Source organism: Sceloporus undulatus, chromosome 3 (assembly GCF_019175285.1).
Source record: "Sceloporus undulatus isolate JIND9_A2432 ecotype Alabama chromosome 3, SceUnd_v1.1, whole genome shotgun sequence".
NCBI lineage: Eukaryota > Metazoa > Chordata > Lepidosauria > Squamata > Phrynosomatidae > Sceloporus > Sceloporus undulatus.
Genome location: NC_056524.1, coordinates 34,210,559 through 34,232,987, shown reverse-complemented (window position 1 = coordinate 34,232,987; position 22,429 = coordinate 34,210,559). Strand labels below are relative to the sequence as shown.

General features: G+C 40.0%; 1 protein-coding gene across 1 annotated transcript in view; it reads right to left on the bottom strand.

Moving 5' to 3' along the window:
* The window catches only part of PDS5B (PDS5 cohesin associated factor B), a 136,081-nt gene that overhangs the window by 99,251 nt on the left and 14,401 nt on the right, over nucleotides 1-22,429 (bottom strand). The window contains 1 exon segment of the mRNA XM_042457262.1: nucleotides 1,551-1,673. Within this exon segment, the coding sequence (XP_042313196.1) occupies nucleotides 1,551-1,658 (108 nt within the window). The 5' untranslated portion in view covers nucleotides 1,659-1,673.

Genomic DNA, 22,429 nt, shown 5'->3' with positions numbered 1-22,429 from the left:
GTATCTTATTGTGATTGTAAGCTGTCTTGATCCTATAGGAAGAGGCGGGATATAAATAAAATTCATTGTTTATTATTATTATTATTAGCATCTGGAGAGCTGTGCATTGCCAACCTCTGCTTTGCGAAGCCGCAATACTGGCTTTGTTGAAGTGGACCAAGATTTATTATTGGTTTTGTGTGCCTTCAAGTTGTTTCCAACTTAGGGCAACCCTAAGGTCTGCCTTCACCTTTCTCTGAAGCTGAGAGTGTGTGACTTGCCCAAGGTAACCCAGTGGGTTACCATGGTTGAGTGAGGAGTCAAACCGTGGTCTCAGTTGTAGTCCAACTGTAGACCACTCAAATCATTACATCACGCTGACTCTCACCAAGATTTCTACTCTTCCACAATCAAAAAGAAAATGGAACAGTGAAAAACATGCAGTATAGAGTGGTGAAGGGGTGGAATTAGATTTCTAATATATACCGTACACTTATAACAGTTTATTATCCCTTTTCTCAAAGTTGCTCAGAAGTTAGGAGTTGAAGCCTAACAATAGTCCTGTGTGGTATAGTAAAACAAGACAGGAATTAACTTATAGTTAACCAGTGACTTTATACATGAGCAGAGATTTCAATAGCAGTAAGCAGAAACTAAATCCAATACTATACTGGATATATCAAGCCCAAACAGACAGGCCAAAATAAAGCTGCTTTGGGTCACTGTGGAGATATACTGTTTAAATGATGCATGCATCCTAAAGGCCAGAAGCCGTGCGAAAGCCTCGCTCCAGTCCAAAGGACTGCAGCACAGCTTTGGCGCAGCTTCTGGCCTTTTAAGATACATGTGTCATTTAAACAGCACACTTGCAAAGTGAAGAAGCTTTATTTTGGTCTGTCTGTTCGGGCCCATCATGTAAATTTCATTTAAGGATCACCAGGGAGTTCGTTTTTTTAAAAAAAAAAGCATTCCTACATGTTCATCCTTTCTAAGGGCTTTCTTTTATTTTTATAGTTAAAATGATTCACAGACATATCTAGTTATCTTAGAAAATAACAATGTTGGTCTTACCTGAAAGACCTATTGTACCGAGTGGGAAGAGCAACCCAAAGAAAGATGTTTCTCCCTTTTCTGCTGGGAAATCTTTCAGAATTTTTAGAAATAATGTTGGGAGGGTAAATATGTGAACATCTTACACTGCATTCACATTTTTTTTAAAAAACTTCATACCTCGTTTTTCTAGGGAAAGGGGCTTTGGGGGAAAGGGTGTGTGTTTTTTTCCTACTTTTTCGATGCCTTCACATCTCTTTGTCCAAGCTGTCACAATTCACTATGACACCTTTGCATCACACAAAGGAAAAAGAGGAGCTATCATGCACTTGCGTAACCATCCACTCTTTATGACAGATCTGAAGTTCTCAATACATCCCACATCTGCAGCCCATCCCCTAAAGATCTATTTTTATTTGTAGGGAGCAAATAAAAGGTTATGGCAGCTGTACAGAAGGGAGTACAAACACTAAGCTGTCCAAATATTGGACTTCAAATATTTTTTTTAAACTGTTACTCACTTTTAGCCGCCGCACCATTTCTTCTTTAGAAATTTTATCAGATATTTCTTTAACTCCTGGGGGATAAGTGATTTTTCCATCATTGGCTCTTGTCTTGGAATGAGCCATGATGCTAATTTAAACCTACAAGAAAAAAAATGAATTAATGTACTGTATTAATAAACTTCGGATGTTATTGTTATTATTACAAGACCTTAAACGTAGCTGGTTTTATAAATAAGGCATTAATTGAACAGCTGCATGCATGTGTTTCTACCTGAATCATTTCTTTTCCTTACACATCCTAGTTGCAATTGTGCCACATCTGTTAATAATCCAAAACAGGCTCTCTCTTTTTTTGAGCAAGTTAACCTGCCCATTAGGAAGACGGTCTTGCCAGAGGTATACCTCAGGGAAAACAGGCTACGATCTTTCCATATTGGAAATTATTTCTTCTTGAAGCACAACATACAAAGGGCTGAATCCAACTAAAAGAGACTCTCTGCTTATCAATGTTAAAATCCGTGTTAACAAGACCAATTCACTTCAATAGGTTTGCTCTAGTTGGGACTAAAACTGGAGTTATCCCCAAAATAGCATAAAACTTACAAGATTCTTTTTCCTATCTTTGAAAAAATGTTTTAATTATGTGGCAATGTTGGTTCAAAACTAATAGCCTTGACCTTTACAATTCTAGATGTTAAAGACTACATTAGAGAAATTCTCCATGTAGAGTTTAGCAGAAAAACATTTTTGATGTGATTCTTAAAAATGCAGGACAAAACATAAATAACTGCAGATGTTTTAAAGACAAACATCATTATTGGATATTTTAGAACCCAATAAACTGCACTGACCCAGCAGGGTATTTCTGTTATATATTCTACTAGGTAAAGGTAAGGTAGTCCCTTGACACAAATGTCTAGTAGTACCCAAATGTAGGGGGTGGTGCTCATCTCCATTACTAAGCCAGAGAGCCAGCATTGGGGCTACTCTAGTGGTCATGTGGCCAGCATGACTGTACTAAACACTTTCCCATCAGCTGACCTGGGGCAAATGGCCAGCATGACTGCACCAAACACTGCCACCTTCCCACCTAAGTGGTACCTATTTTTCTACTTGCCTCTGATTTATAAAAAGTGTTATACTCTTTGTCTACAAGTCTATTATAGGAGCCCTGGTGGCAGTGGTTAAATGCCTGTACTGCAGCCACTAACTCAAAAGCACAAGGTTGCGAGTTCAAGACCAGCAAAAGGGCTCAAGCTTGACTCAGGCTTGCATCCTTCCGAGGTCGCTAAAATGAGTATCCAGATTGTTGGGGGCAAATTAGCTTACAGTTGTAAACTGCTTAGACACTGCTTAGGCAGTATGAAGCGGTATATAAATGAAACTTGTTTTGTTTATTACCCACTCGTTAGGCCTAACTCTTTGTGTCATGTTTGACTTGTTCTTAGCAAACTTCCCCTAAACTGCATTGTGCTCCCTCATTGGTTGTCATCCAATTTAGAGGATAAAGATGAAAAAATTATTTATCTCAGAGTAGTTCAATGTAACTTTAGCTACCTGGCTACACATATATAGGGCAATTGGTGTTAAGGTCAAAATATAAATACCTCAAGATACCATAAACTTTGAGGGAAAAGTTAATATTTCTCTTTGTGTGTTGTGTGCCTCCAAGCCACTTCCAACTTATGACAACCCTAAACTGAACCTATCATGGGGTTTTCTTGGCAAGATCTGTCCAGAGGAGGTTTGCCATTGCCTTCGCATGAGGCTAAGAGCATGTGACTTGCCCAAGGTCACCCAGTGGGTTTCATGGCCCAGCAGGGAATCAAACCTTCATCTCCAGAATGGTAATCTAACGTTCAAACCAATATGCACGTACTTTATTACAGTATATCTCTTAGAAATAAAGATCTATGCAAACCTCTGACACTATATATTCCTAGGAATAAATGTTCCTGAATGAATGCACCAGAGGACTGAATGAATTATACCAGAGGAATGTATAATTCCTCCCTCCCATGCCATCCCCTGACAACATTACTTCTAAAAGAGTGATCTGTAGCCCAGTGTGGATATAGTGACTTCCAGGAAATAACAGTCCAGTGTGGATGTACTGGCTTCCCAGCTGGCACAGAAGGGCATATGTGCAACTGAATCAGAAGGAAGAGGCACAATAATGAATCCTTTCTCAACTCTCTTCCCATAGGAGCAATTACATCCCATGGGGTTAGATGATATCTAAATGTTATAAATCTTTACAAACTGAGAAAACATATAATCATATTAGAAAATATATCAACTGGGATTATGTAAAAAAAAGTCTAATCATATAGTTGTTCCATATAAAACTATTTGCAAGGAGAAAGGAGGAGTTTTTTTAGGTTAGATATCATGTATCCATCTGTATGTTTATATAAAAAGACTGAAGAAAGAGGATAGCTCCCAAGATACATTGTTGCATTTGTTCCTAAATAACTGCAAAAGTAATGCCTTAGGAAAAGAAAGGGAAAGGAAAACAGCCAAATCCTCCATCAAAGACGGAGATGCTTTATGCAGAGATGCTTATAGTAAATCTAACCATAAGGCATACAGACTTTTTTGACATTCTAGTTGAGCTCTACATTTTCACCAAGCATGTCGAATGCTACAAAATAACACTCTGAACTGTACGCTTTTGGAATACCACAATTAAAAGAGAGCAACAATATAAAAGCTATCTAAGAAAAAGAAACTGGGAGAAATAAAAGTGGAGTAAACTTGGGGCACAATCTAGTTCTGGACCCCTACCAGTGAGACAAGTAGAAGGGTGCAATTTCCCCTCCCTCCTGCTCCCTCCATGCCCTCCCAAAACCTTTTCTAGATGACTGTGTAGAGCTGAAGCACTAATGCAGCAATGGATTTAGGCCAAAATAACAATGGAAAGCAAATTAAGGATGTATCACTATCTCCTTAAAATCAACACTGAAGTGATTTAAACACTCCATCCCATTTCTTAAGGCATCCGTGAACTCAAATGATCTATGCACAATTACTACTACAGAGCCACCAAGTTATAAACTAGCTCCATGCATCAGCACAACCAATGGGCTCTGATGTTTGTTCAATGCAGATGCCCCAATTTCATACATTACCTCATGCAGCAAAAACTACAAGTGTTTGGGAAGAGATATAACATAGGAGTCCTTATCATCTCCATGATGCCTGAGTCAAAACCCACAAGCACACCCCTCAAAAAATGTAGGTCTCATGGGGACCTACATTTGCTAGCTAAACATGCTTTAGCATTAAAATCATCCTCCCCATGTTTCAGCTATAATGACCGCAGTCCTATTACTACTTCTGCAATTGCCCTGGCTGAATAAGCTGTTGCATCATAGCTGATACCTGCAACATATTATAGCAGTTTATCTATCCTGCTTACTACTCTCTGTAACGTTCGGACAGACATCTAATGGTTTACTTTAAAAAACACATATCCTTTGTGTCTATTCGACACCCAAATGTGTTATATTCTTTACCAAATGGCAACATCTTGAACTGAAAATGAAGAATCTCCTGCACTCTGGACTCACTGGTTTTCCAATTCTATTGGAGTGAACTGCATTTTTTTTCTAAACTGTTGCCAATTTTATTTTATTTTTTGAACTGAAATCCTGTTTTATTTCACTGAGGTCTATAAAACGTTAAGTCTCTTTGTCTCACAGCAAAATATAATGTGCACAAGGCCACCGTGCAACTGGCAGGGATACAATTAAAGTGGAAACACTTATGTACGCTTTGAATTTGTGTGTGTCTACAAACATCCCTTTCAACACTTGCCATTGGTTTATTGTGAAAAGCCTTTCTAAATGACTAAAACTAGCAGGGTCAAATATGTTACACTCCAGCAACAAACTTTAATAAAATCTCAATTCAGTGGCTGCCTTTTCATCTCAAGGACCTTTTTTTTCCATTTTATCAGAGGATCCCAAATGTAATCTCAAAAGCAACATGTTAAATAAAAAATTAGATTATTCTCATACATTTTACATAGTGGGGGAAATATCTACAGTCAGGGTATTCCATAATATGTTTTTTCCTTTTGGCATATATAGATCTGTTTTATACACACACACACACACACACACACACACCAAGAGGCTCACTTTCTAGGAAAATATATTCAAATTACTCAGGTACCTCAAAAAACACAATACATTAGTACATAAAGAGCTATATTTTAACTGAAGTTGTAAACACAGTAATAACCAGAATAATGTAACAGTTGAAGTGCCTAACTAATAGAAATAACAATAGCAAGTATACATCTATACCGCTTATCAGTACACTTAAGCACTCCCTAAGTGGTTTACAATGTGTAATCTGGGTACTCATTTTAGCGACCTCAGAAGGGTGCCAGGGTGAGTCGATCATGAGCCCCTGGCTGGTATTGAGTTCACAACCTTGTGGCATTTAACCACTGTGCCACCAGGGCTCCCTCTCATACCACTAAGGGGCAGAACAAACCGCTGCGAAGGGACAGCTTCAAGCTGCCCCTCAAAAAGCTGTATTGGGGCCACAGCAATAACACACCATGCCCCAATCCACCTTTTTACCAGCCCAAAAAGAAACAGCAAAATGCCACTCCTTTTTGCGCTGGCAAAAAGCTAGGTTGGTGTGCAGCACTCTGGTGGTGTACGGCATCTAAACACTGCACCGAGTGCCCAGAAAGCAACTGCCATGTGGGCAACCGGGCAAGGCCATGCCCCCAAGCTGGCTAGAAGCCGGCTTTTCATACTGGTCTGCACTGGTCCCAAGTCTTGCACCTATTAGTAGCCAGCACCTGAGTAAAGAACAACACAAACCACAGTTTTGACAAATGGAGATTTTCGTTTTCTCCAACTTGGTAAAGGAAAATTCCAGTGATGCAAAATAATATGAACACACAATATATTTATCTGTTTGGTCTATAATATATTATGACTGGGCTGTTAAAAAATTTAAAATGCATAGTAGCTTGCCACAAGATCACAAATGGTGTGAGTGGCTGGTAAACCAGCAAGTAAAACCATAACCTGACACAGATTTAATCTTGCTGTGCAACCAACACTGGAGTTCAGAAGGGAGGCAAGAGAAAAATAAGACATAAGTTTACCGGGGAAAACACTGACAAAGATTATAATATGGCAGTAGGTTGAGCATAGACAATTTTATGGAAATTTGAGGATGGAGGGATTTCAGTTCAAGTTAAGGAACAATTACTGTTACAACAGTACAGAATACAGAAATCCTTTAGATATCATCATTTTTCCCAGTTTTGCGGTCTAAAGCACAACAGACACTACTAGTAACCATATTCTAGTATTTCCTTGCCAAGGTAGTATTGAGTTGCAAAAGTTGGTAGTGGTACTGAGCTCTTGTGCTCACAAGAGCACCTCAGAAGCAGCTACGGCTCTAGTGGAGTGGGCTTTGAGACTTTCTGGAACTAGCTGGTGCATCAGGTCACAAGGTAGACAAATAGTCTCTAGGGCCCATTCTGAAAGGCGCTGTGCAGAGACCTTTCTTAGTATTGCCATAGCAAATGAAGAGATGGTTAGACAAATGAAAAGAAGCTGTATGTTCAATATAAAAAGCTAATGCCCTGTGCATGTCCAATGAGTGTTAACATCCTCGCCAAAGAAAGTGGACAGTTTTGGATAAAATGTCAGGAAAAGTATGTCCTCAGTAATAGGAAACTGGGAAACAACTTTAGGTAAGAAGGTGATATCAGGATGTAGAAAGACCTTATCACAATAGGAAACCAAGAATGGCTCATTTCATGTAAGAGCTGCCAGCTCACCCACACGGTGTGCAGAAGTAACTGCCACAAGAAAGACCACTTTCATTGAGAGAAGACATTCATCTATTGATGCCAGAGATTCAAAGGGTTGATTTCATAAATCACAAGAGAACTAAAGAAAGCAACCATGGGGTTGTTGGAGGTGACACATTTGGGCAAAGATGTGATAAGCCCTTAATGAACCTTTTAATTGTCCTACTGGTAAATAAGGTGTCCATAGACTGAGATACTGAGGCATATTTTCAACAATGAGAAGGATAATCTTTGCGCTTTCAGATGCAGCAGAAAAATGCATGACACAGACCCGGGGAGCTGTCTTCAGAATGAGAAGTGGCAAATGTACAAAAGTGTTTCCATTTTTAACTGTAAGAATTTCTGGCGGAATCTTTCCTGGAGGCCTATAAAACAGCTTACATCTGCAATGAATTCAAGGCATTATTCTCAACACTGACAAAAGATATCCCAAATAATTGAATAGTAATATGTTCCTGAGAGAGTCATTCTCCCACACTTGTTCTGGAGCAAAAGAGTATGCATTTACTGTTGGCCATCACAACAAACAGATCAACTTGAGGAATACCCCATGATGCAGTGATCGACTGGAACATTCAGAAAGAGAGAGGGACCATTTGTGATCAAGGACACCTGTGTGGCTGCATACACACTGTCTTTGTCTGCTAAGTAAATAGATACAGGGTAGATACCCCTTATGATAAACCAGGTCCAACAATGAATGGCAAAATTGAACAGGACTGTGGAATGAGTACTTCCTTGCTTGTTGATATAGCAAATTGTGATAGTGCTGTCTGATGTAGCTTGGCCTACTCTCCCTCTCAGTAACTTCTTGCATGCTTGGAAGGCGTTGAACAGTGCTAAAAGTTCCAATGTGTTGATATGTTGGGTTGCCTTGTATCTGGATCAGTGACCCTGAACCATCACACAGCTGCAACATGCAACTGTCATCTTTCGGCCTCTGAGGGAGAGAGAAGGCTGGCTCAGTACCATCAGGGGCTAGCCTGAAGAAGGAGGCTCCTCCCTCCCCAACTGTCATCGTTCGGCCTCTGAGGGAGAGAGAAGGCTAGCCCAGTACCATCAGGGGCTAGCCTGAAGAAGAAGAAGAGCCCTCCCTCCGGTCCATCTGCCTTGGTCCAGGCCTCAGAGGGAGAGAAGAATGCTGGACCTTATTCCCTCCCAACCTCACCATTCCCTTCTCCTTTTGTGTCGTGTCTTTTAGATTGTAAGCCTGTGGGCAGGGAACTGTCTGTTATCCCCTCTATTGTAAACCGCTCGGATTCCCAGTGATTGGGCGGTATATAAATAAAACCTATTATTATTATTATTATTATTATTATTATTACCCCATGCCATCATCAATGCATCAGTGGTGTCAAGACGAGAAGGTTGAGGAAGACTGGACGACATGCCACATCAAAGATTTTATAGATCACAGTGAATCAGTGTTGCAAAGGGCACAACTTGAGACATGACAAGTAGGTGGCAGCTGTTGTTACAGTCATGAGGCCAAGAAGTTTCTGGAAAGTCCTTGCTGACTTCTATGGCTTGATAGGGCAGAATATGGCAAAATAGTACTGCCCTATCAAATGGAGGGAATGCTCTAGCTGCTATTGAGTCCAAAGTTGCACCACTGAAATCAATCCCTCTTGTTGGCTCTAAGATTGACTTCTTGGGTTGACATTGAAACCCAGATCCTGGAGGAGAAAGAGAGCCTGGTGAATGTCTGTATAGAGTTTGTGCTTGCAGGATGCCACCTGAACCAGTCATCAAAGCAAGAGCAAATTTGAACCCCTTGGGTCCTGTGGAAAGAGATCACCAATGCTGCCATAGAGCCCCATGTCAGGACCTTCTATTGGTACAGATCCAGTTCGATAGCAAAACAGAGGAACTTAAAAATGTGGGCAAATTCTGATATGGAAGTATGCATCCTGAAGGTCTATGGAAGCAAACCAGTCACCCTCACAAAGGAAAGGCAGAAATACAGTGTGATCATCAATCTTTCATTAACTGATGCAGGAATACACAAATGTCTAATATTGGATGTAGGCGTCCATCTCTCTTCAGAATGGTGAAATACAAGAGAAATGGTCACCCTTGATGTTCTGTGTTAGAACCTTTTTCACCACATAGTTTTGAAACACCACAGTAATCTCGTCTCTCAGAACGGGGCGGAAGGGAATATGCCAACAGGAGGAATACTTGAGAATTCTATGGCGCAACCCAAACCGATTATGATAAGTACCCAAGTATCTATGGCGATGGCCAACCAGGTGGAATAATGGCAGAATAACTTTGGGGCCTGCCAACTGGATCTGCTATGATGCCAAGGCACTACCAAGACCACAGGAGTGATATGTACCGTGTTACCAGCATTGGAGCCTTAAAATCCTAAATGTGGATGATTTTTCTTCTGATGACCCTATGCAGAGTGCCTGATGGGATACATGACATAGAGTTCTCCATCACTGCAAGACAGGCAGGTCATGTATGCTAATGAAACATAGATCAAAGGGCTCAGATAGGAGCTGCCAACAGAAAAGAGTCATTCACACCTTTGGGGCAGATTTATAGCCAGGATGCTTTGTCAGGCCAGAACCATTCTCACCTTGGAGACTATCTATAGATCAAGCAGTCTTTAATATGTAGATTTGGTTTTGCTTTGAAATGTGGAAAACAACTCTTTGCCTGAGGCAAGATTTTGCCTATTTAAGGTCCCTCAAAACTTTGTCACTGTTTTACGCTAGGATCAGGCAGTCTGTCTGGTTCTGATATAGTTCCAATCCACTCCCCGCCCACCCCTTCCTTCCCCTCCGTGTTGCTGAGTCTTCATCAATCTGGACCCGGAGCACCAGCCAAACAGGTGAATATTCCCATTAGAAGGCCTTGTCCTTCTATCCAACACTAACTTACTATACAGTGCGCCCGCGCCATACGCGGGCGCGCCATACGCGGCCTTGAGCATACACGCTCAAGCTGCGGGGCGCGCGCGGGGCAGAAGGGGCGGCGCGTCCCATTCAATTGAATGGGCGCACGCACCCGTTGTGCCCCGCGCGCGCCCGCGCCACCATGCACGAGCCCCATTGTTTCCAATGGGGCTCGAGCATAGGCGGAATTCGCCTTACGCGGAGGGATCCAGAACGGATCCCCCGCGTAAGGCGAGGACGGACTGTATTCCTAAATTCTTGGATGATTGTGTGAGTGTATGATTGTCTTATGTGTGTATGAATAATAAACAATATTCAGTTTCCATAAAACTTGTCTCTGTTGACCTATTACCTTTGCTATCTTTGTATACGTAGGACAGAGACCACTCCTCTATTTGAGCTAATGATAAATTCCACAGACCAAGGTCTCCTTATTATAACTGAGTGTATACGTGATTGTGATATGGGGTGAAAATCTTCCAAAATGAAAATATTCCAGTGGCTTGATTTTTCACAGAATTTTTCTCATTTCTAAAAGAAATTGTTTCATCACATTCATTAGTAATAGTGAATGAATGCCAAACCATCTCAATCTGAAATCGAACTAAATCATACAAGAGAAACTGAAGCTACCCTGTGACTTGAGTGAAAGAGAATTAATGGGAATAGATAACAACCACAACATATTGCAAACAGATTACTACTACTACTGCTAGTATCACTACTACTACTACATTTATTTTATCCCATCTTTTTCCCAGTGTGGGACTCTGGTTAGCTTAGAGAAGTTAAAACAAACATAGTTAAAATTCACACCATATAAAGGTTAAAACCAATAAAAACATAAAACATTTTTAAAAATTCAAAAGTCCAGCAAATTATACAAACCTTTTCCCCCTTAAAATTAATTCTCAAAGGTCTACTGGAATAAAAAGGCCTTCATCTGCCCATGGAAAGGTAGTACAGAAGATGTCAAAGATGTTCTAGAGAATAGGAGCAGCCACAGAGAAGGCCCTCCCCCATGTTGTCTCTGGGGCAGAGAGGAGGACCTCCCCCCCCAGAAGATCTCTAAAAATGGGCATTACATATGGTAAAGCTAGTATGACCATTAACTGGCTTTATCCTTTAAATTTAAATAAACAATGTAAAGATAGTCCATGCCGTATCAATTTACTAATTATTCTAATAAAAATTGTTTTCATAAAAAGTGTTGCTTTTTGAATATAATAATATAGATGTACTGTATTTGTATTCCGCCCAATCACTGGTAATCCGGGCGGCTAGCAACAGTAAAAAGATACAATACAAAAAATTACAATAAGATACAAATTAACCCGTTCCCAATCCCCTAACCAATACAAAAACAACAAAAAAATATAAATAAGGTAGCAATCAAACAAAAAACAAATATTACAACTAAATGGAGTTCATAAATTATCCCTTTCCCAGTCTCTCAATGCAAATTCAAATCAAAACAATATTATACGAATTAAAGGCAAAACATAATACCCAGGGGAAAAAATATAGGAATACAATACATCATAATCCAAATACCTTAGCAACAGTATAAAATACAATTTGTCCCAATTACATTAAAAAAACAACTATAACAAATTCAGAATTCATAAAAGGAGCCCAGATGGAATAGGGTGCAAAAGCCCAGGTGGAACTCACCGGTCTCTGAGCCTCCCAAAGTCAGCTGTGGGTCTGCTCCCAGGGGGCCAGGGCAGGGGAGGCAGTTCCAGAGTCAGTAGACCTCCAAGAACGCTGCTGGGCTTGGTGTTCCAAGAAGAGTCACAGGTAGCCTATAAGCCTCCTGGGCTCCTCCTCCGCCGCACAGCTGGCCCTGATGTTACTGGGCAGGGGAGGCAGTTTCACAGTTCCATATTTTTATGAATATACCATTTACACCAGAAGGTGTATGCTTCCCATCTACCCAACAAATTTCCAACACGAACACTTATAGGCTGTTTCTAATTTATGTTGTCTATCACAGAGTTTTTTGGGGAGAATTTGTTCCGAGGGAGTTTGCCCTTGCCTTCCTCTAAGGATGAGAGAATATGATGTGCCCAAGGTCACCCAGTGGCCAAGCAGGAATTCAAATCCTGGCTTCTCAGTGATCTAGTCCAACCCTCCAACAACTACACCATGCTGGCTCTCAGAAATCAAACATACATACAAAAATAGAGCATGCTCCATTTTGACATGTCCAAGTGAAAATTTTCTGGAAAATCCACATCACTGTCTAGCAACTGCACAGGCAATAACTATAGAGTTTCTGTAATGCAACTGGCAAACACTTACATAAGACAAATCAAAGCAGTGAATGTTCTGAAGTACTAAGCAAGGTAATGAGATGGACAAGTGGGAAAGAGAAAGAAAAATATTGCCAACATGGAAACACTGCTTCAGTCATATCATCAGAATTAAAACAAACAAACAAATCTAAGAAGAGAATATCCCACCATATATTTTTCAACCTGCTTTTCAGGTTGCCTAATGCTGGATACTGGCAATTCTCCCCCCACTCCATGTGCTAGACACTGGTTCCATTATTTTTTACTACTAACTACAGATGCTTATTTCTTGCCCAAATGCCCCAAAGGCAACTGGAGTCAAGGGTTTGGTGTACCAGCTCCATAGCCCCACTTTTGGGAAAAGAGAGAAGCCCTCATCTTCATCTACCAGATAGGGACTGGTGGACTGCGGAAGGAAGGCAGAAGAATTTGAGGGTGTTGTTTGTCTTTGGCTGCTACACATCATTGAGTGGAAGACATATTCTGGCCTATTTCTCCTGTCAATAACATGAAGCTTTGAAGGAACTGCAGCAACAAGACCTAGCACACTGCCACTTCACAGCAATGATGAGCCTGAAGACATTTTGTGAATTCAAAAGATACTTGAGATTCAATATCAGAAAAACAAGAGCAATGTGCAGAGTCAATAGATAAACTGGCTGGCTTTCAAGGCATAAAGTATGCCTTTTGAGCAGTTTTGAACATGGTACACACCAGGGATGAATCTAATCATTGATGAATGGCTGGCAGAGGTAAATGCTCATTCCACAGTATATGCTGGAGTAAATCAGGAAAATATGGCATGAAAGTGTTGTATGTACAGCGCTGTGTAAATTTACAGCGTTTTATAAATAAAGGTTAATAATAATAATAACACCAGTGCAATGAAAAGATATCATATCCTCTGAAGAGACATTTACCTGATCAAGCAGACTTGCACACCATGGGAAAACCATCTTTGTTATAGTATGATGACAGCATTAGCTGAACTATATTACCACACTAGATGAAATGTGGTGGGATCACTTTTTCACCATCTCAGAACCAGAAAGGTTCTGCTGACCAATGACCTAATACATGTTGGCATCATTTGACAGAATAACCAATACACCACCATTGCTGCTACTATTGCAGCAGGAAAGTGGATACAAAAACCAGTAAATGATGCATCAAGTTTGGGGATTTGCTTGCCATGATCACTATAGCACTGAAGTGATATGATCTAGTGGTTTACAGAGCTGCTGACACAAAGAATGTCCCTTCTCTGAGGGACATTTCTCTCAGCAGACAATTTAGTTACTGACGTAAAAAAGCACAACATCTTGTCCTTTCAATAAATAAATGAAGCCATATGTCTTTCTTCTCAGTTTATATCAATTTCCTAATTGTGTGCATGAAATAAACTGTTTATTTCAGCTAGAAATAACAGTCAACGTATTTTCATGTTAGTTATTTTGCAAAAAAGGTAGGTATGGCAAATGCAGGTATACCTCAGTTAACAAAATCAACGTGTTCCTGGTCATTATGTAATGAACAGAAAATTTGGTACCAGAGGAAGAAATAACATGGAAAGCCAAGGTATGGGTTCTTGCATCAGAAACTAGAACAGAAACTCAACATATCTCAGCAAACCTTTTACCCAAAACTAACAATATGTACATGTGAAATGAAATGATCAGGTCAGGTGAATCTTGCAAAATGATGCTGAACTTTCTAGAGACAGCCTGAAAGTTTCTTCCTAAATGCATCTAGAGACTTTTTTTTTCTTCCTTTCACTAACCTGTACTTGTCTCATGCTTTTCATGTTGGTGGTCAAATTTCTAGGTTCTGTGTTGTTGTTTTTAACATACTGTGTGTAGGTGCTGCAGTAAGTTTATCTGCTTCCCCCTTTCTCTCTGCTTTGCTGTTCACAAATTCTCAGCAAGAGATTTTGAAGACAGCTGCTATTTACCTTGCCTCTTGTAGGCAAGGCACCCAAAGCCACAGAAAGATAGATTAGAGTAGAATCCCATTCTTGCACAGCTTTATTGCATTGTTCATTGCTGTTGCAACCCAGCACGAAGTATTTCTCCAGCTGTCATTCACCCTTTTCCTAATGCCAACACTGCTTTAAACTTTCAGCTAGACAGAGGATGAGGAAGAAAAGGGAACTGGTGGCTATAAAATGACACTATTAAAAAGTTTATTTGTCAGAGGCTTTGTTAACTGGGGTGTGCCTATACTCAGAAGAAATGTTCTGCCTCATGTGAACATGACTAATTTTGTATTCTAAATTTTAAACCTTGAAATACATTACAATTCCCACAGGCTCAAAAACGTCTCAAACCCTGTAAATACAAGTTTTGGGACAGTCTGGATGAGACTGTGTATACAGGTATACACTCGTACCTGCATACAAAAATGGTGCAAAAAACTGGCACATTATTTTCAATACTACTGACTAGTACTGAAGATTAATGTGACTTCAAAAATGTTCTTGAACTGTTCTCTTTCACCAGCTCAGAATATCTAAAAAAGTCTTTCTTCAAATCAGTGGAGCAATAATACAAGTACCACAGAACAAACAGAAAAGGTTACCAGTTTGTGGCTTGGCAGTCACGACATTCACAAAGGTAGACTAATTAGTCATATAGCCTTCAGGTAAGCTTTGAATGTTTAATCAATTGCTGTTCTTATTCTTCTAAGGTTGTAAATTACTAGCCAGCTGAAGTCAACCACATTCCCTCTCCAAGAAGTGAAACCTTCTTAGTAGTAACATGTATAAAGGAATGTATCCTGGGATTCCTTAAGGCTCACATCAACTTCAAATACTTAACTTCAAAATATTTCTTTCAGATTCTTAAAAATGAGAAAAACAAAAAGGTAAATAAATACAGGCAATACAAGACAATGAAAATCACTATTAATTTAAAATGATATAATGTTCTGTTACATCTGATCATCACTGATTTATCCACGCTGGTACCATTGGGCCGGTACAGACAGGCCAAAATAAAGCTGCTTCGGGTCACTTTGGAGGTATGCTCTTTCAATTAAGCATGTGTCCTAAGAGTATGGAAGCCGCACCAAAGCCATGCTCCAGTCCTTAGGACTAGAGTGCAGCTTTGATGCAGCTTCTGGCCTCTTAGGACATATGCATCATTGAAAGAGCATGCCTCCAAAGTGACCTGAACCAGATTTATTTTGGCCTGTCTTTATCGGCCCAAAGTCTTGTAAAGAAATAAGGTTATGTTATCCTAGTTCCTTGAGCTATCCAAATACTGTCTATATTGCGTATTTGAATTAGTAATCAGTTTTCAATCAAGCTAGATACCATCAAGATTCTTATTTTTCTACCATCAAGCTCATCCCACCATAGATCTCCTCAACCACAGGATAGGCACTAATCCAGGCCTCGGAGGTTGAGAGGAACTGCTGGACCTCTTACCCTTTCCCGTCACCACCCCCTTCTCCTTCTGTGTCATGTCTTTTTAGATTGTAAGCCTGAGGGCAGGGAACCGTCTAACTAAAAAGATTGTATGTACAGCGTTGTGTAAATTTACAGCGCTTCATAAATAAAGGTTAATAATAATAATAATAAAGCCTATCTGAGTGCATTTTAGAACTGTACGTTTTTCTCAATGTATATATCTGCAGCATTTGAGATATGCGCATGTCACTGTTCTTTCCTTTTGCAAAAGTTTACTTGTTTAATAACAAAAGTCCACCTATTTCCACATTCAGGTGTATCTGGTTACATATTCAGGTCCAGATGGTATGAACTGGATTGACAGACAGACACACACACACCCTCAGTGTGACAAAACTCTCTTGTCTCTAATCAGAGTTTATGACTGTTGAATATCATAATGCAGCAGGTAAGTATGAAAAAATCTACTTAGGCCAAAAGGAGATTCAATAGCTGTGACAACAATCTGGGTATCCTCACCTACAAGCTCTTTTTTTGAACTTCTTCTGCTTAAGTATGAAGAACCTTCTGCACAGAAAATCCTAGTCTTCCACAGCAAACTATCAAAGATACTTACCAATTGCAAAAATACGTTTATGTTTCTGACCTAATAGAGTTGGTATCGGCATTCCATACACATTACGATTTGACTTTTCTAAAATGTTCCAACTTGGTGGTCCTACAACTATAAACTCTAATAGAGCAACTAGATAACCTCAACTGGCACATCCAACTCCAATCACACTGAGTTCCTAGAAAGCAGGAGAAAGAGAGACTAAAACCACAGAGGAGTTAGGCACTGGAGCAGGGATATGAATTGTCCCAACCATACTTCCTGACCCCACCTTGTTTTATACTACACCTAGTTTTATGCTACAGTTTTATACTCCTGATTCGCTGGTGTTAGAGGTACAGGACTCCTGTGAGAATGGGGAAATCACAATTTAAAAAAAACCTACTATTTTTTTTAACCTGAGAGAACACCTCTCTAGAAATCTCTAGGTCTTCCAGAGCAACTCTATGGTCAACATCTGCCAAAAGGTGATCACTGAATCATACTGGAGGACCTACAAATGCCTACAGAACTGTTTTCTCTAGTAATCTCTAAGTCCTCCTCAACTCTGTGGTGAACTTCTGGCAGAACTGCACTGGAGGACCTGGAGATTCCTAGAGATAACATGTTAATCAAATCTGCAAATAATCAAAACTGCAAAGGTCAAAGTCACAAATGTGGAGCGTCGACTGTATTTTATTTCCAGTATGTTTATATGTTTTTTATATGAACTACTTTTTGTAATGGTATACGCTATACAAAATAAACTTATTATTATTATTATTTCCAGTATGTCTGTGTCACGAGAAGTAAGACATATTTGGAAAAATATGGCTTTTAAAAAGCAGATCTGGATGGCAAGAAGGAGGGAAGTTTCTCTCTTTCTTTGCAGCTGCACACAAATACTTCTATTCCCTAGAAATAGTGCTGGTTCTAGAGATCTGACAGCAACAGATCTGTTGTCACCATAAATCTTACCTAAATAATCACTTTCTGCACACCTCTCTATCATATCATAAAATGTGTATCCAGTTCAATATAATGTGAATTATATTGGTGGCAGACACTTACTGATCACAGCCAAAGAGTTCCTGTTTGAAACTGCAATTATGTTCCACATTGCTATATGCAAATAAGCCAATCAGTGTAGCACACAGAAAATCAGTAATATATGCTTTTTGCTATTACATATTTATTTCATTTATTCAATTGTTATCCCCACCTTTCTTCCACCAAGGAATCCAAGATGGCTTAAGTAAAGGTAAGGGTTTCCCCTTGACATGACTGTCTAGTCGTAACTTACTGCAGGGAGAAGTGCTCATTCCCGTTACTTAACCGAAGAGCCAGCGTTGTCCAAAGACGACTCCGATGGTTATATGGCCAGCGTGACTGCACTGAACGCTGTTTAGCTTCCCACATAAGTAGTACCTATCTATCTGCTTTAGCTGCTTGCTATTGCTTTTTAACTGCCAAGCTGGCAGAAGCCTCAAAATGCCAACCTTCCAATCTTATGATTGTCAGAATTGGCATCTTAATCACTAAGCCTAATGGTGTCCCAAGATGGCTTATAATAATTTAAAATAGTTAGCTAAAATGTTGTATTACATGTTCTAAAAAAATGTAAAAAAAATTTTAAAAAGAAAAAGCTGATAGTTAAAAGTTACATAATTAAAAACATTCAAGATAAAAAACACAGCGCATCACACCACTTTTCTTCCACATGATTAAAAATCAATCAAAGGATTGCCTGTATAAAAAGGTGTTAACCTACCGGCACTAAGAGAGAAGGGAGGGGGCTAACCAGGCCTCCCATGGAAGATAGTTCCACAATTTGGGAGCAGACTAACAAGGGTTTTTCCCTTGTCCTCACCAACTGCGCCTGTGATGGTGGTGGAACTGAGAGAAAGCCTTCCCCCCAAAGCTCTTAAAACTTGGGAGGGTAACAGAGTTTTGTATTTGCACAATAGCTATGAACCTATAATAATAATAATGAGAGAGAGAAATGAATTTGTGTTACCAAAAGAAGAAGGGGACAAGATTAGTCCCAAAAACTGGAAAAGGTGAAAAAAGCCTTATCAGGAAATAATAAGAAAGGCCAGGACAATATGGGATGATTCAAAGGCACTCTAGAGAGAACAGGAAAACTGCAATTAGATTTGGAAAGTGCTGACAAAACCAGCATTATCGTTTACCTAAGATGTTTAGCTTGCAGATAGCTATTTTCTTTCATGTGGGCATAAAACATCAATGTACACCATAATTTGTCATTGAAACTGTCATAAAGATGAGTTCCATGTAGGCTCTTAACCTAAACAACAATTTTACACTTGTTTGAGTTTTCCAAGAACTTGATGTACATAAACTTTAATCCCAAAACAAAATTGACAGGCCTTCAGTTACAGTTCCTATGCCCTTCTGAAAAGCTTTTCCTGATGGACATTCAAGAAAAATCTAGATTCTAGAATATGGCTGGAGTTAAATTTTAACAATGTGGCACTACAGAGTGTGGAGTGAGGAGAAGAGAATTAATAAAGTTTAGGTGGAGACACTTGATGCAAGAACAGTCTGTTCAAAGTTAGCCACTTCCCCTCAACACATCTGAGGCTTTTCCTGGGGTGCAACCAATCATCATAAGAGATGGGGGAGGATGGGCAGGTGGAATGAATTGATTTCTATTTGTACAAAATCCCTTGATATTCAGGACCCTAGTCATAGTCCCAGAATGGGAAAACTGAGGCCCACAGAATGCATACTGGCCTCCAGGTCTCAACATACAGCTTCTGAAGTAACCCTGAATCCTTCCAATCCCAGAGACCCAAAATCATTTTTGCTGGGGGGATCAAAATGGGTCAGTACAGCCCCAACATCCCCTCAAGCTCCCATATATCCCCAAACCTTTTAAAATTGCACAAAAAATTGGCTTCAAATGAAAGTAGAAATGAAGACATGTCACTTCCAGTTGTGTTAGGTTTGCCAGTGCAGCCCAACGGGCAGATGCACTGGTGAAAAACATCCCCACTCTCTCTGCAGTTACTTACCCCTGCCATAGGTAAACTTTCAAATGCTATGTCAGATTGTTGTTGTTATTGTGTGCCTTTAAGTCATTTCCAATGACTTCTGGTGACCCTAAGGCGAACCTATCCTGGGATTCAAAGAAGTTTTGCTAAATCAATACCATTAATCCACAAATTAAAGAGCTATGGTTCAAATTAAGACACCACAAAGCTTACCCAAATCCACATTCATAGCAGATTTTTTTAAAAAAAATGTTTTTTAAATCTATCCATATACTTGACATTCAAACTTGCCATGGCTCGATGCTATGGAATTCTGGGAATTGTAGTTTGTCATGGCACCAGAGTTCTCTAACAGAAAAGGCGAAATGTCTCACAAAACTACAATTCCCAGTATTCCTTAGCATTGAGCCATAGCAGTTAAAGTGATGTCCAACTGAATTATTTCTGCAGTGAGGATGCAGCCACTGTACTCCTTCCCCATGATAATACCATCCTCCTCCACACAGAGAGAAACTGGCCAATGGTGGCATGGGGAAAATATGAAGTGTGTTGCTTATCACATTTTCCAGACCTTCTCACATTATGCTACAGCTCTTAATCTAATAATACAACATAAAATAGAGGCATAAATACATTTCCATAGGAGGTACATGAAACATTTTATGATTTTCCACACCTCTGCAACTGCATCATGCTAATTCAGAAACTTTCCTCTTCCACCTCACTTGATGCATACACCTGCATCACATCACTTTTTAAATCTGACAATATTTTGTATCCATAAAGCAACCTTTCCCAGTCTACTACAGCCTCCAGGTGTCTGTTAATTTGTCTACAATACATACCATCCACAGCCAGCACTACTGAGAGTGAGGTATGGTAAGACTCTATTCCAACATTTAGAAGCCTTAGGTTGAGACAGGATGCTGTGATGGCAGTTAATGTTTTATATATAGTGTTTTTATACACTTTATTATTATTATTATTAACCTTTATTTATGAAGCGCTGTAAATTTACACAGCGCTGTACATGCAATCCTTTTAGTTAGACGGTTCCCTGCCCTCAGGCTTACAATCTAAAAAGACATAACACAGAAGGAGAAGGGAGTGGTGACGGGAAAGGGTAAGAGGTCCAGCAGTTCCTCTCAACCTCCGAGGCCTGGACCAAGGCAGATGGACTGAAGGGAGGGCTTGGCTTCAAAATGGAAGGTTAATCATTATCCAGGGAAAATACATACTCACAAGTAGGATAATGCATATACAGTACATAGCAATACAGGAAATGGATCGATAAACAGCCAACAACAGAACATCAGATAGTAAGCGACAATTATGCGATGCCTGGGAACACACACACAATACATACATAATCTACCAAACAACAACAGTTTTAGGAGCAGGTTGCAAAAATTAAATTTAAAAATACAGTTAAATTAAATCCAGCACAATAAAAAAATCAAGCAGCTCAGGAAGGTATATAAAGACAGCCATAAAATATGAAATGCTAGTGGATGGAGCCTTTGGATTTGGAAATAAATCACTGTAGGTGCTGGGGATTTTGAGAAGGGCAACAAAAAGGTCCTACAACTGAGGTTCTCTCTCTTGTTTAGTACTTGCCTACTGTCTCTCAACAGGAATACAATGAGGAAGGCCTCTGAAGATTGCTAAGGGCAGAGCTACTTAAAAGTGATGGATGGTTTGTTGACTAATGCCAATCCACATGTCATCAGGGGGGAAAAGAACCAGTTGTAGACAATGTGCACAAATATGATACTAGCTTTTGGCAAATTAGGGTCTGGGCTAAGGGTCTGGAATGGTATAATGTTAAACACCAGCAATAACACTTTAAATCAGGCTTGGAAACAAATAGGAAGCCAAAGCCAGGGATGTAGCCAGGGGGGGGGGATCTGGGGGTCCGGACCCCCCCTTCCACTAGAAAAATGAATGGTGTGTGCTGCTGCGCCGCCACACTCAAGCCCCATTATAATGGTGGCACTTAGTCTGGACCCCCCCCCCTTCCTAAAATCCTAGCTACGTCCCTGCCAAAGCAACTAATGAAGAATTAGTATCAAATGATCACTGATAAGCCATCTCCCTACACTTCTGCACAGAAGAAATATGACTAGAAATTACCCAAAGGTGAAAGGTGGTAACTTAGGTCCAGAACACACTGCAGAAATAATCCAGTTTGAGGCTGCTTTAGCTGCCCTGGCTCAGTGCTAGGGAATCCTGGGAGTTGTAGTTTATTGTGGCCCCAGAGCTCTTTGACAGAGAAGGTGCACAAAACTACAGTTCCCAGGCTTCCCTAGGATTGAGCCAGGGCAGTTAAAGCAGTGTCAAACTGGATTATTTCTGCAGTGTTTTGGACCTTAGAAACCCTAATTTTCAGCATATACTCCAGCATGTGTATGTAAACAACTGGGCAGGTTCAGTTCAATTTTGATTTAACTCTAAGACACTTCACCTCAGAAGCTATTTGTATTCTTTTCTGTGTATTGAATAAATTAAGGCGGCATATAAACGAAAGAAAGAAATAATCAAGATAATCACTATGAGGCCCTTGGTTGGTTTGTGCTCTAAGTACTGCCTCAGGTTTGACAGATTTTTTTCCTGTCTGATAACTTTTCCTTGCCTGGAGGCTATTATAGGGGGAAATGTGAAGTGAGCTCTAATAAGCTGTTTTCATTTGTTGTAAAAGGTGCAGCTGCCTTAAGAGAAAACGGCCTGGAAACTGCTTTAGCATGAAGTCTCCCTGTTCAGAAAGGATTGCTTATGGTTATTAGGCGAGTTAAAAGGCCCTTTATGAGGCATCCACATTTCCC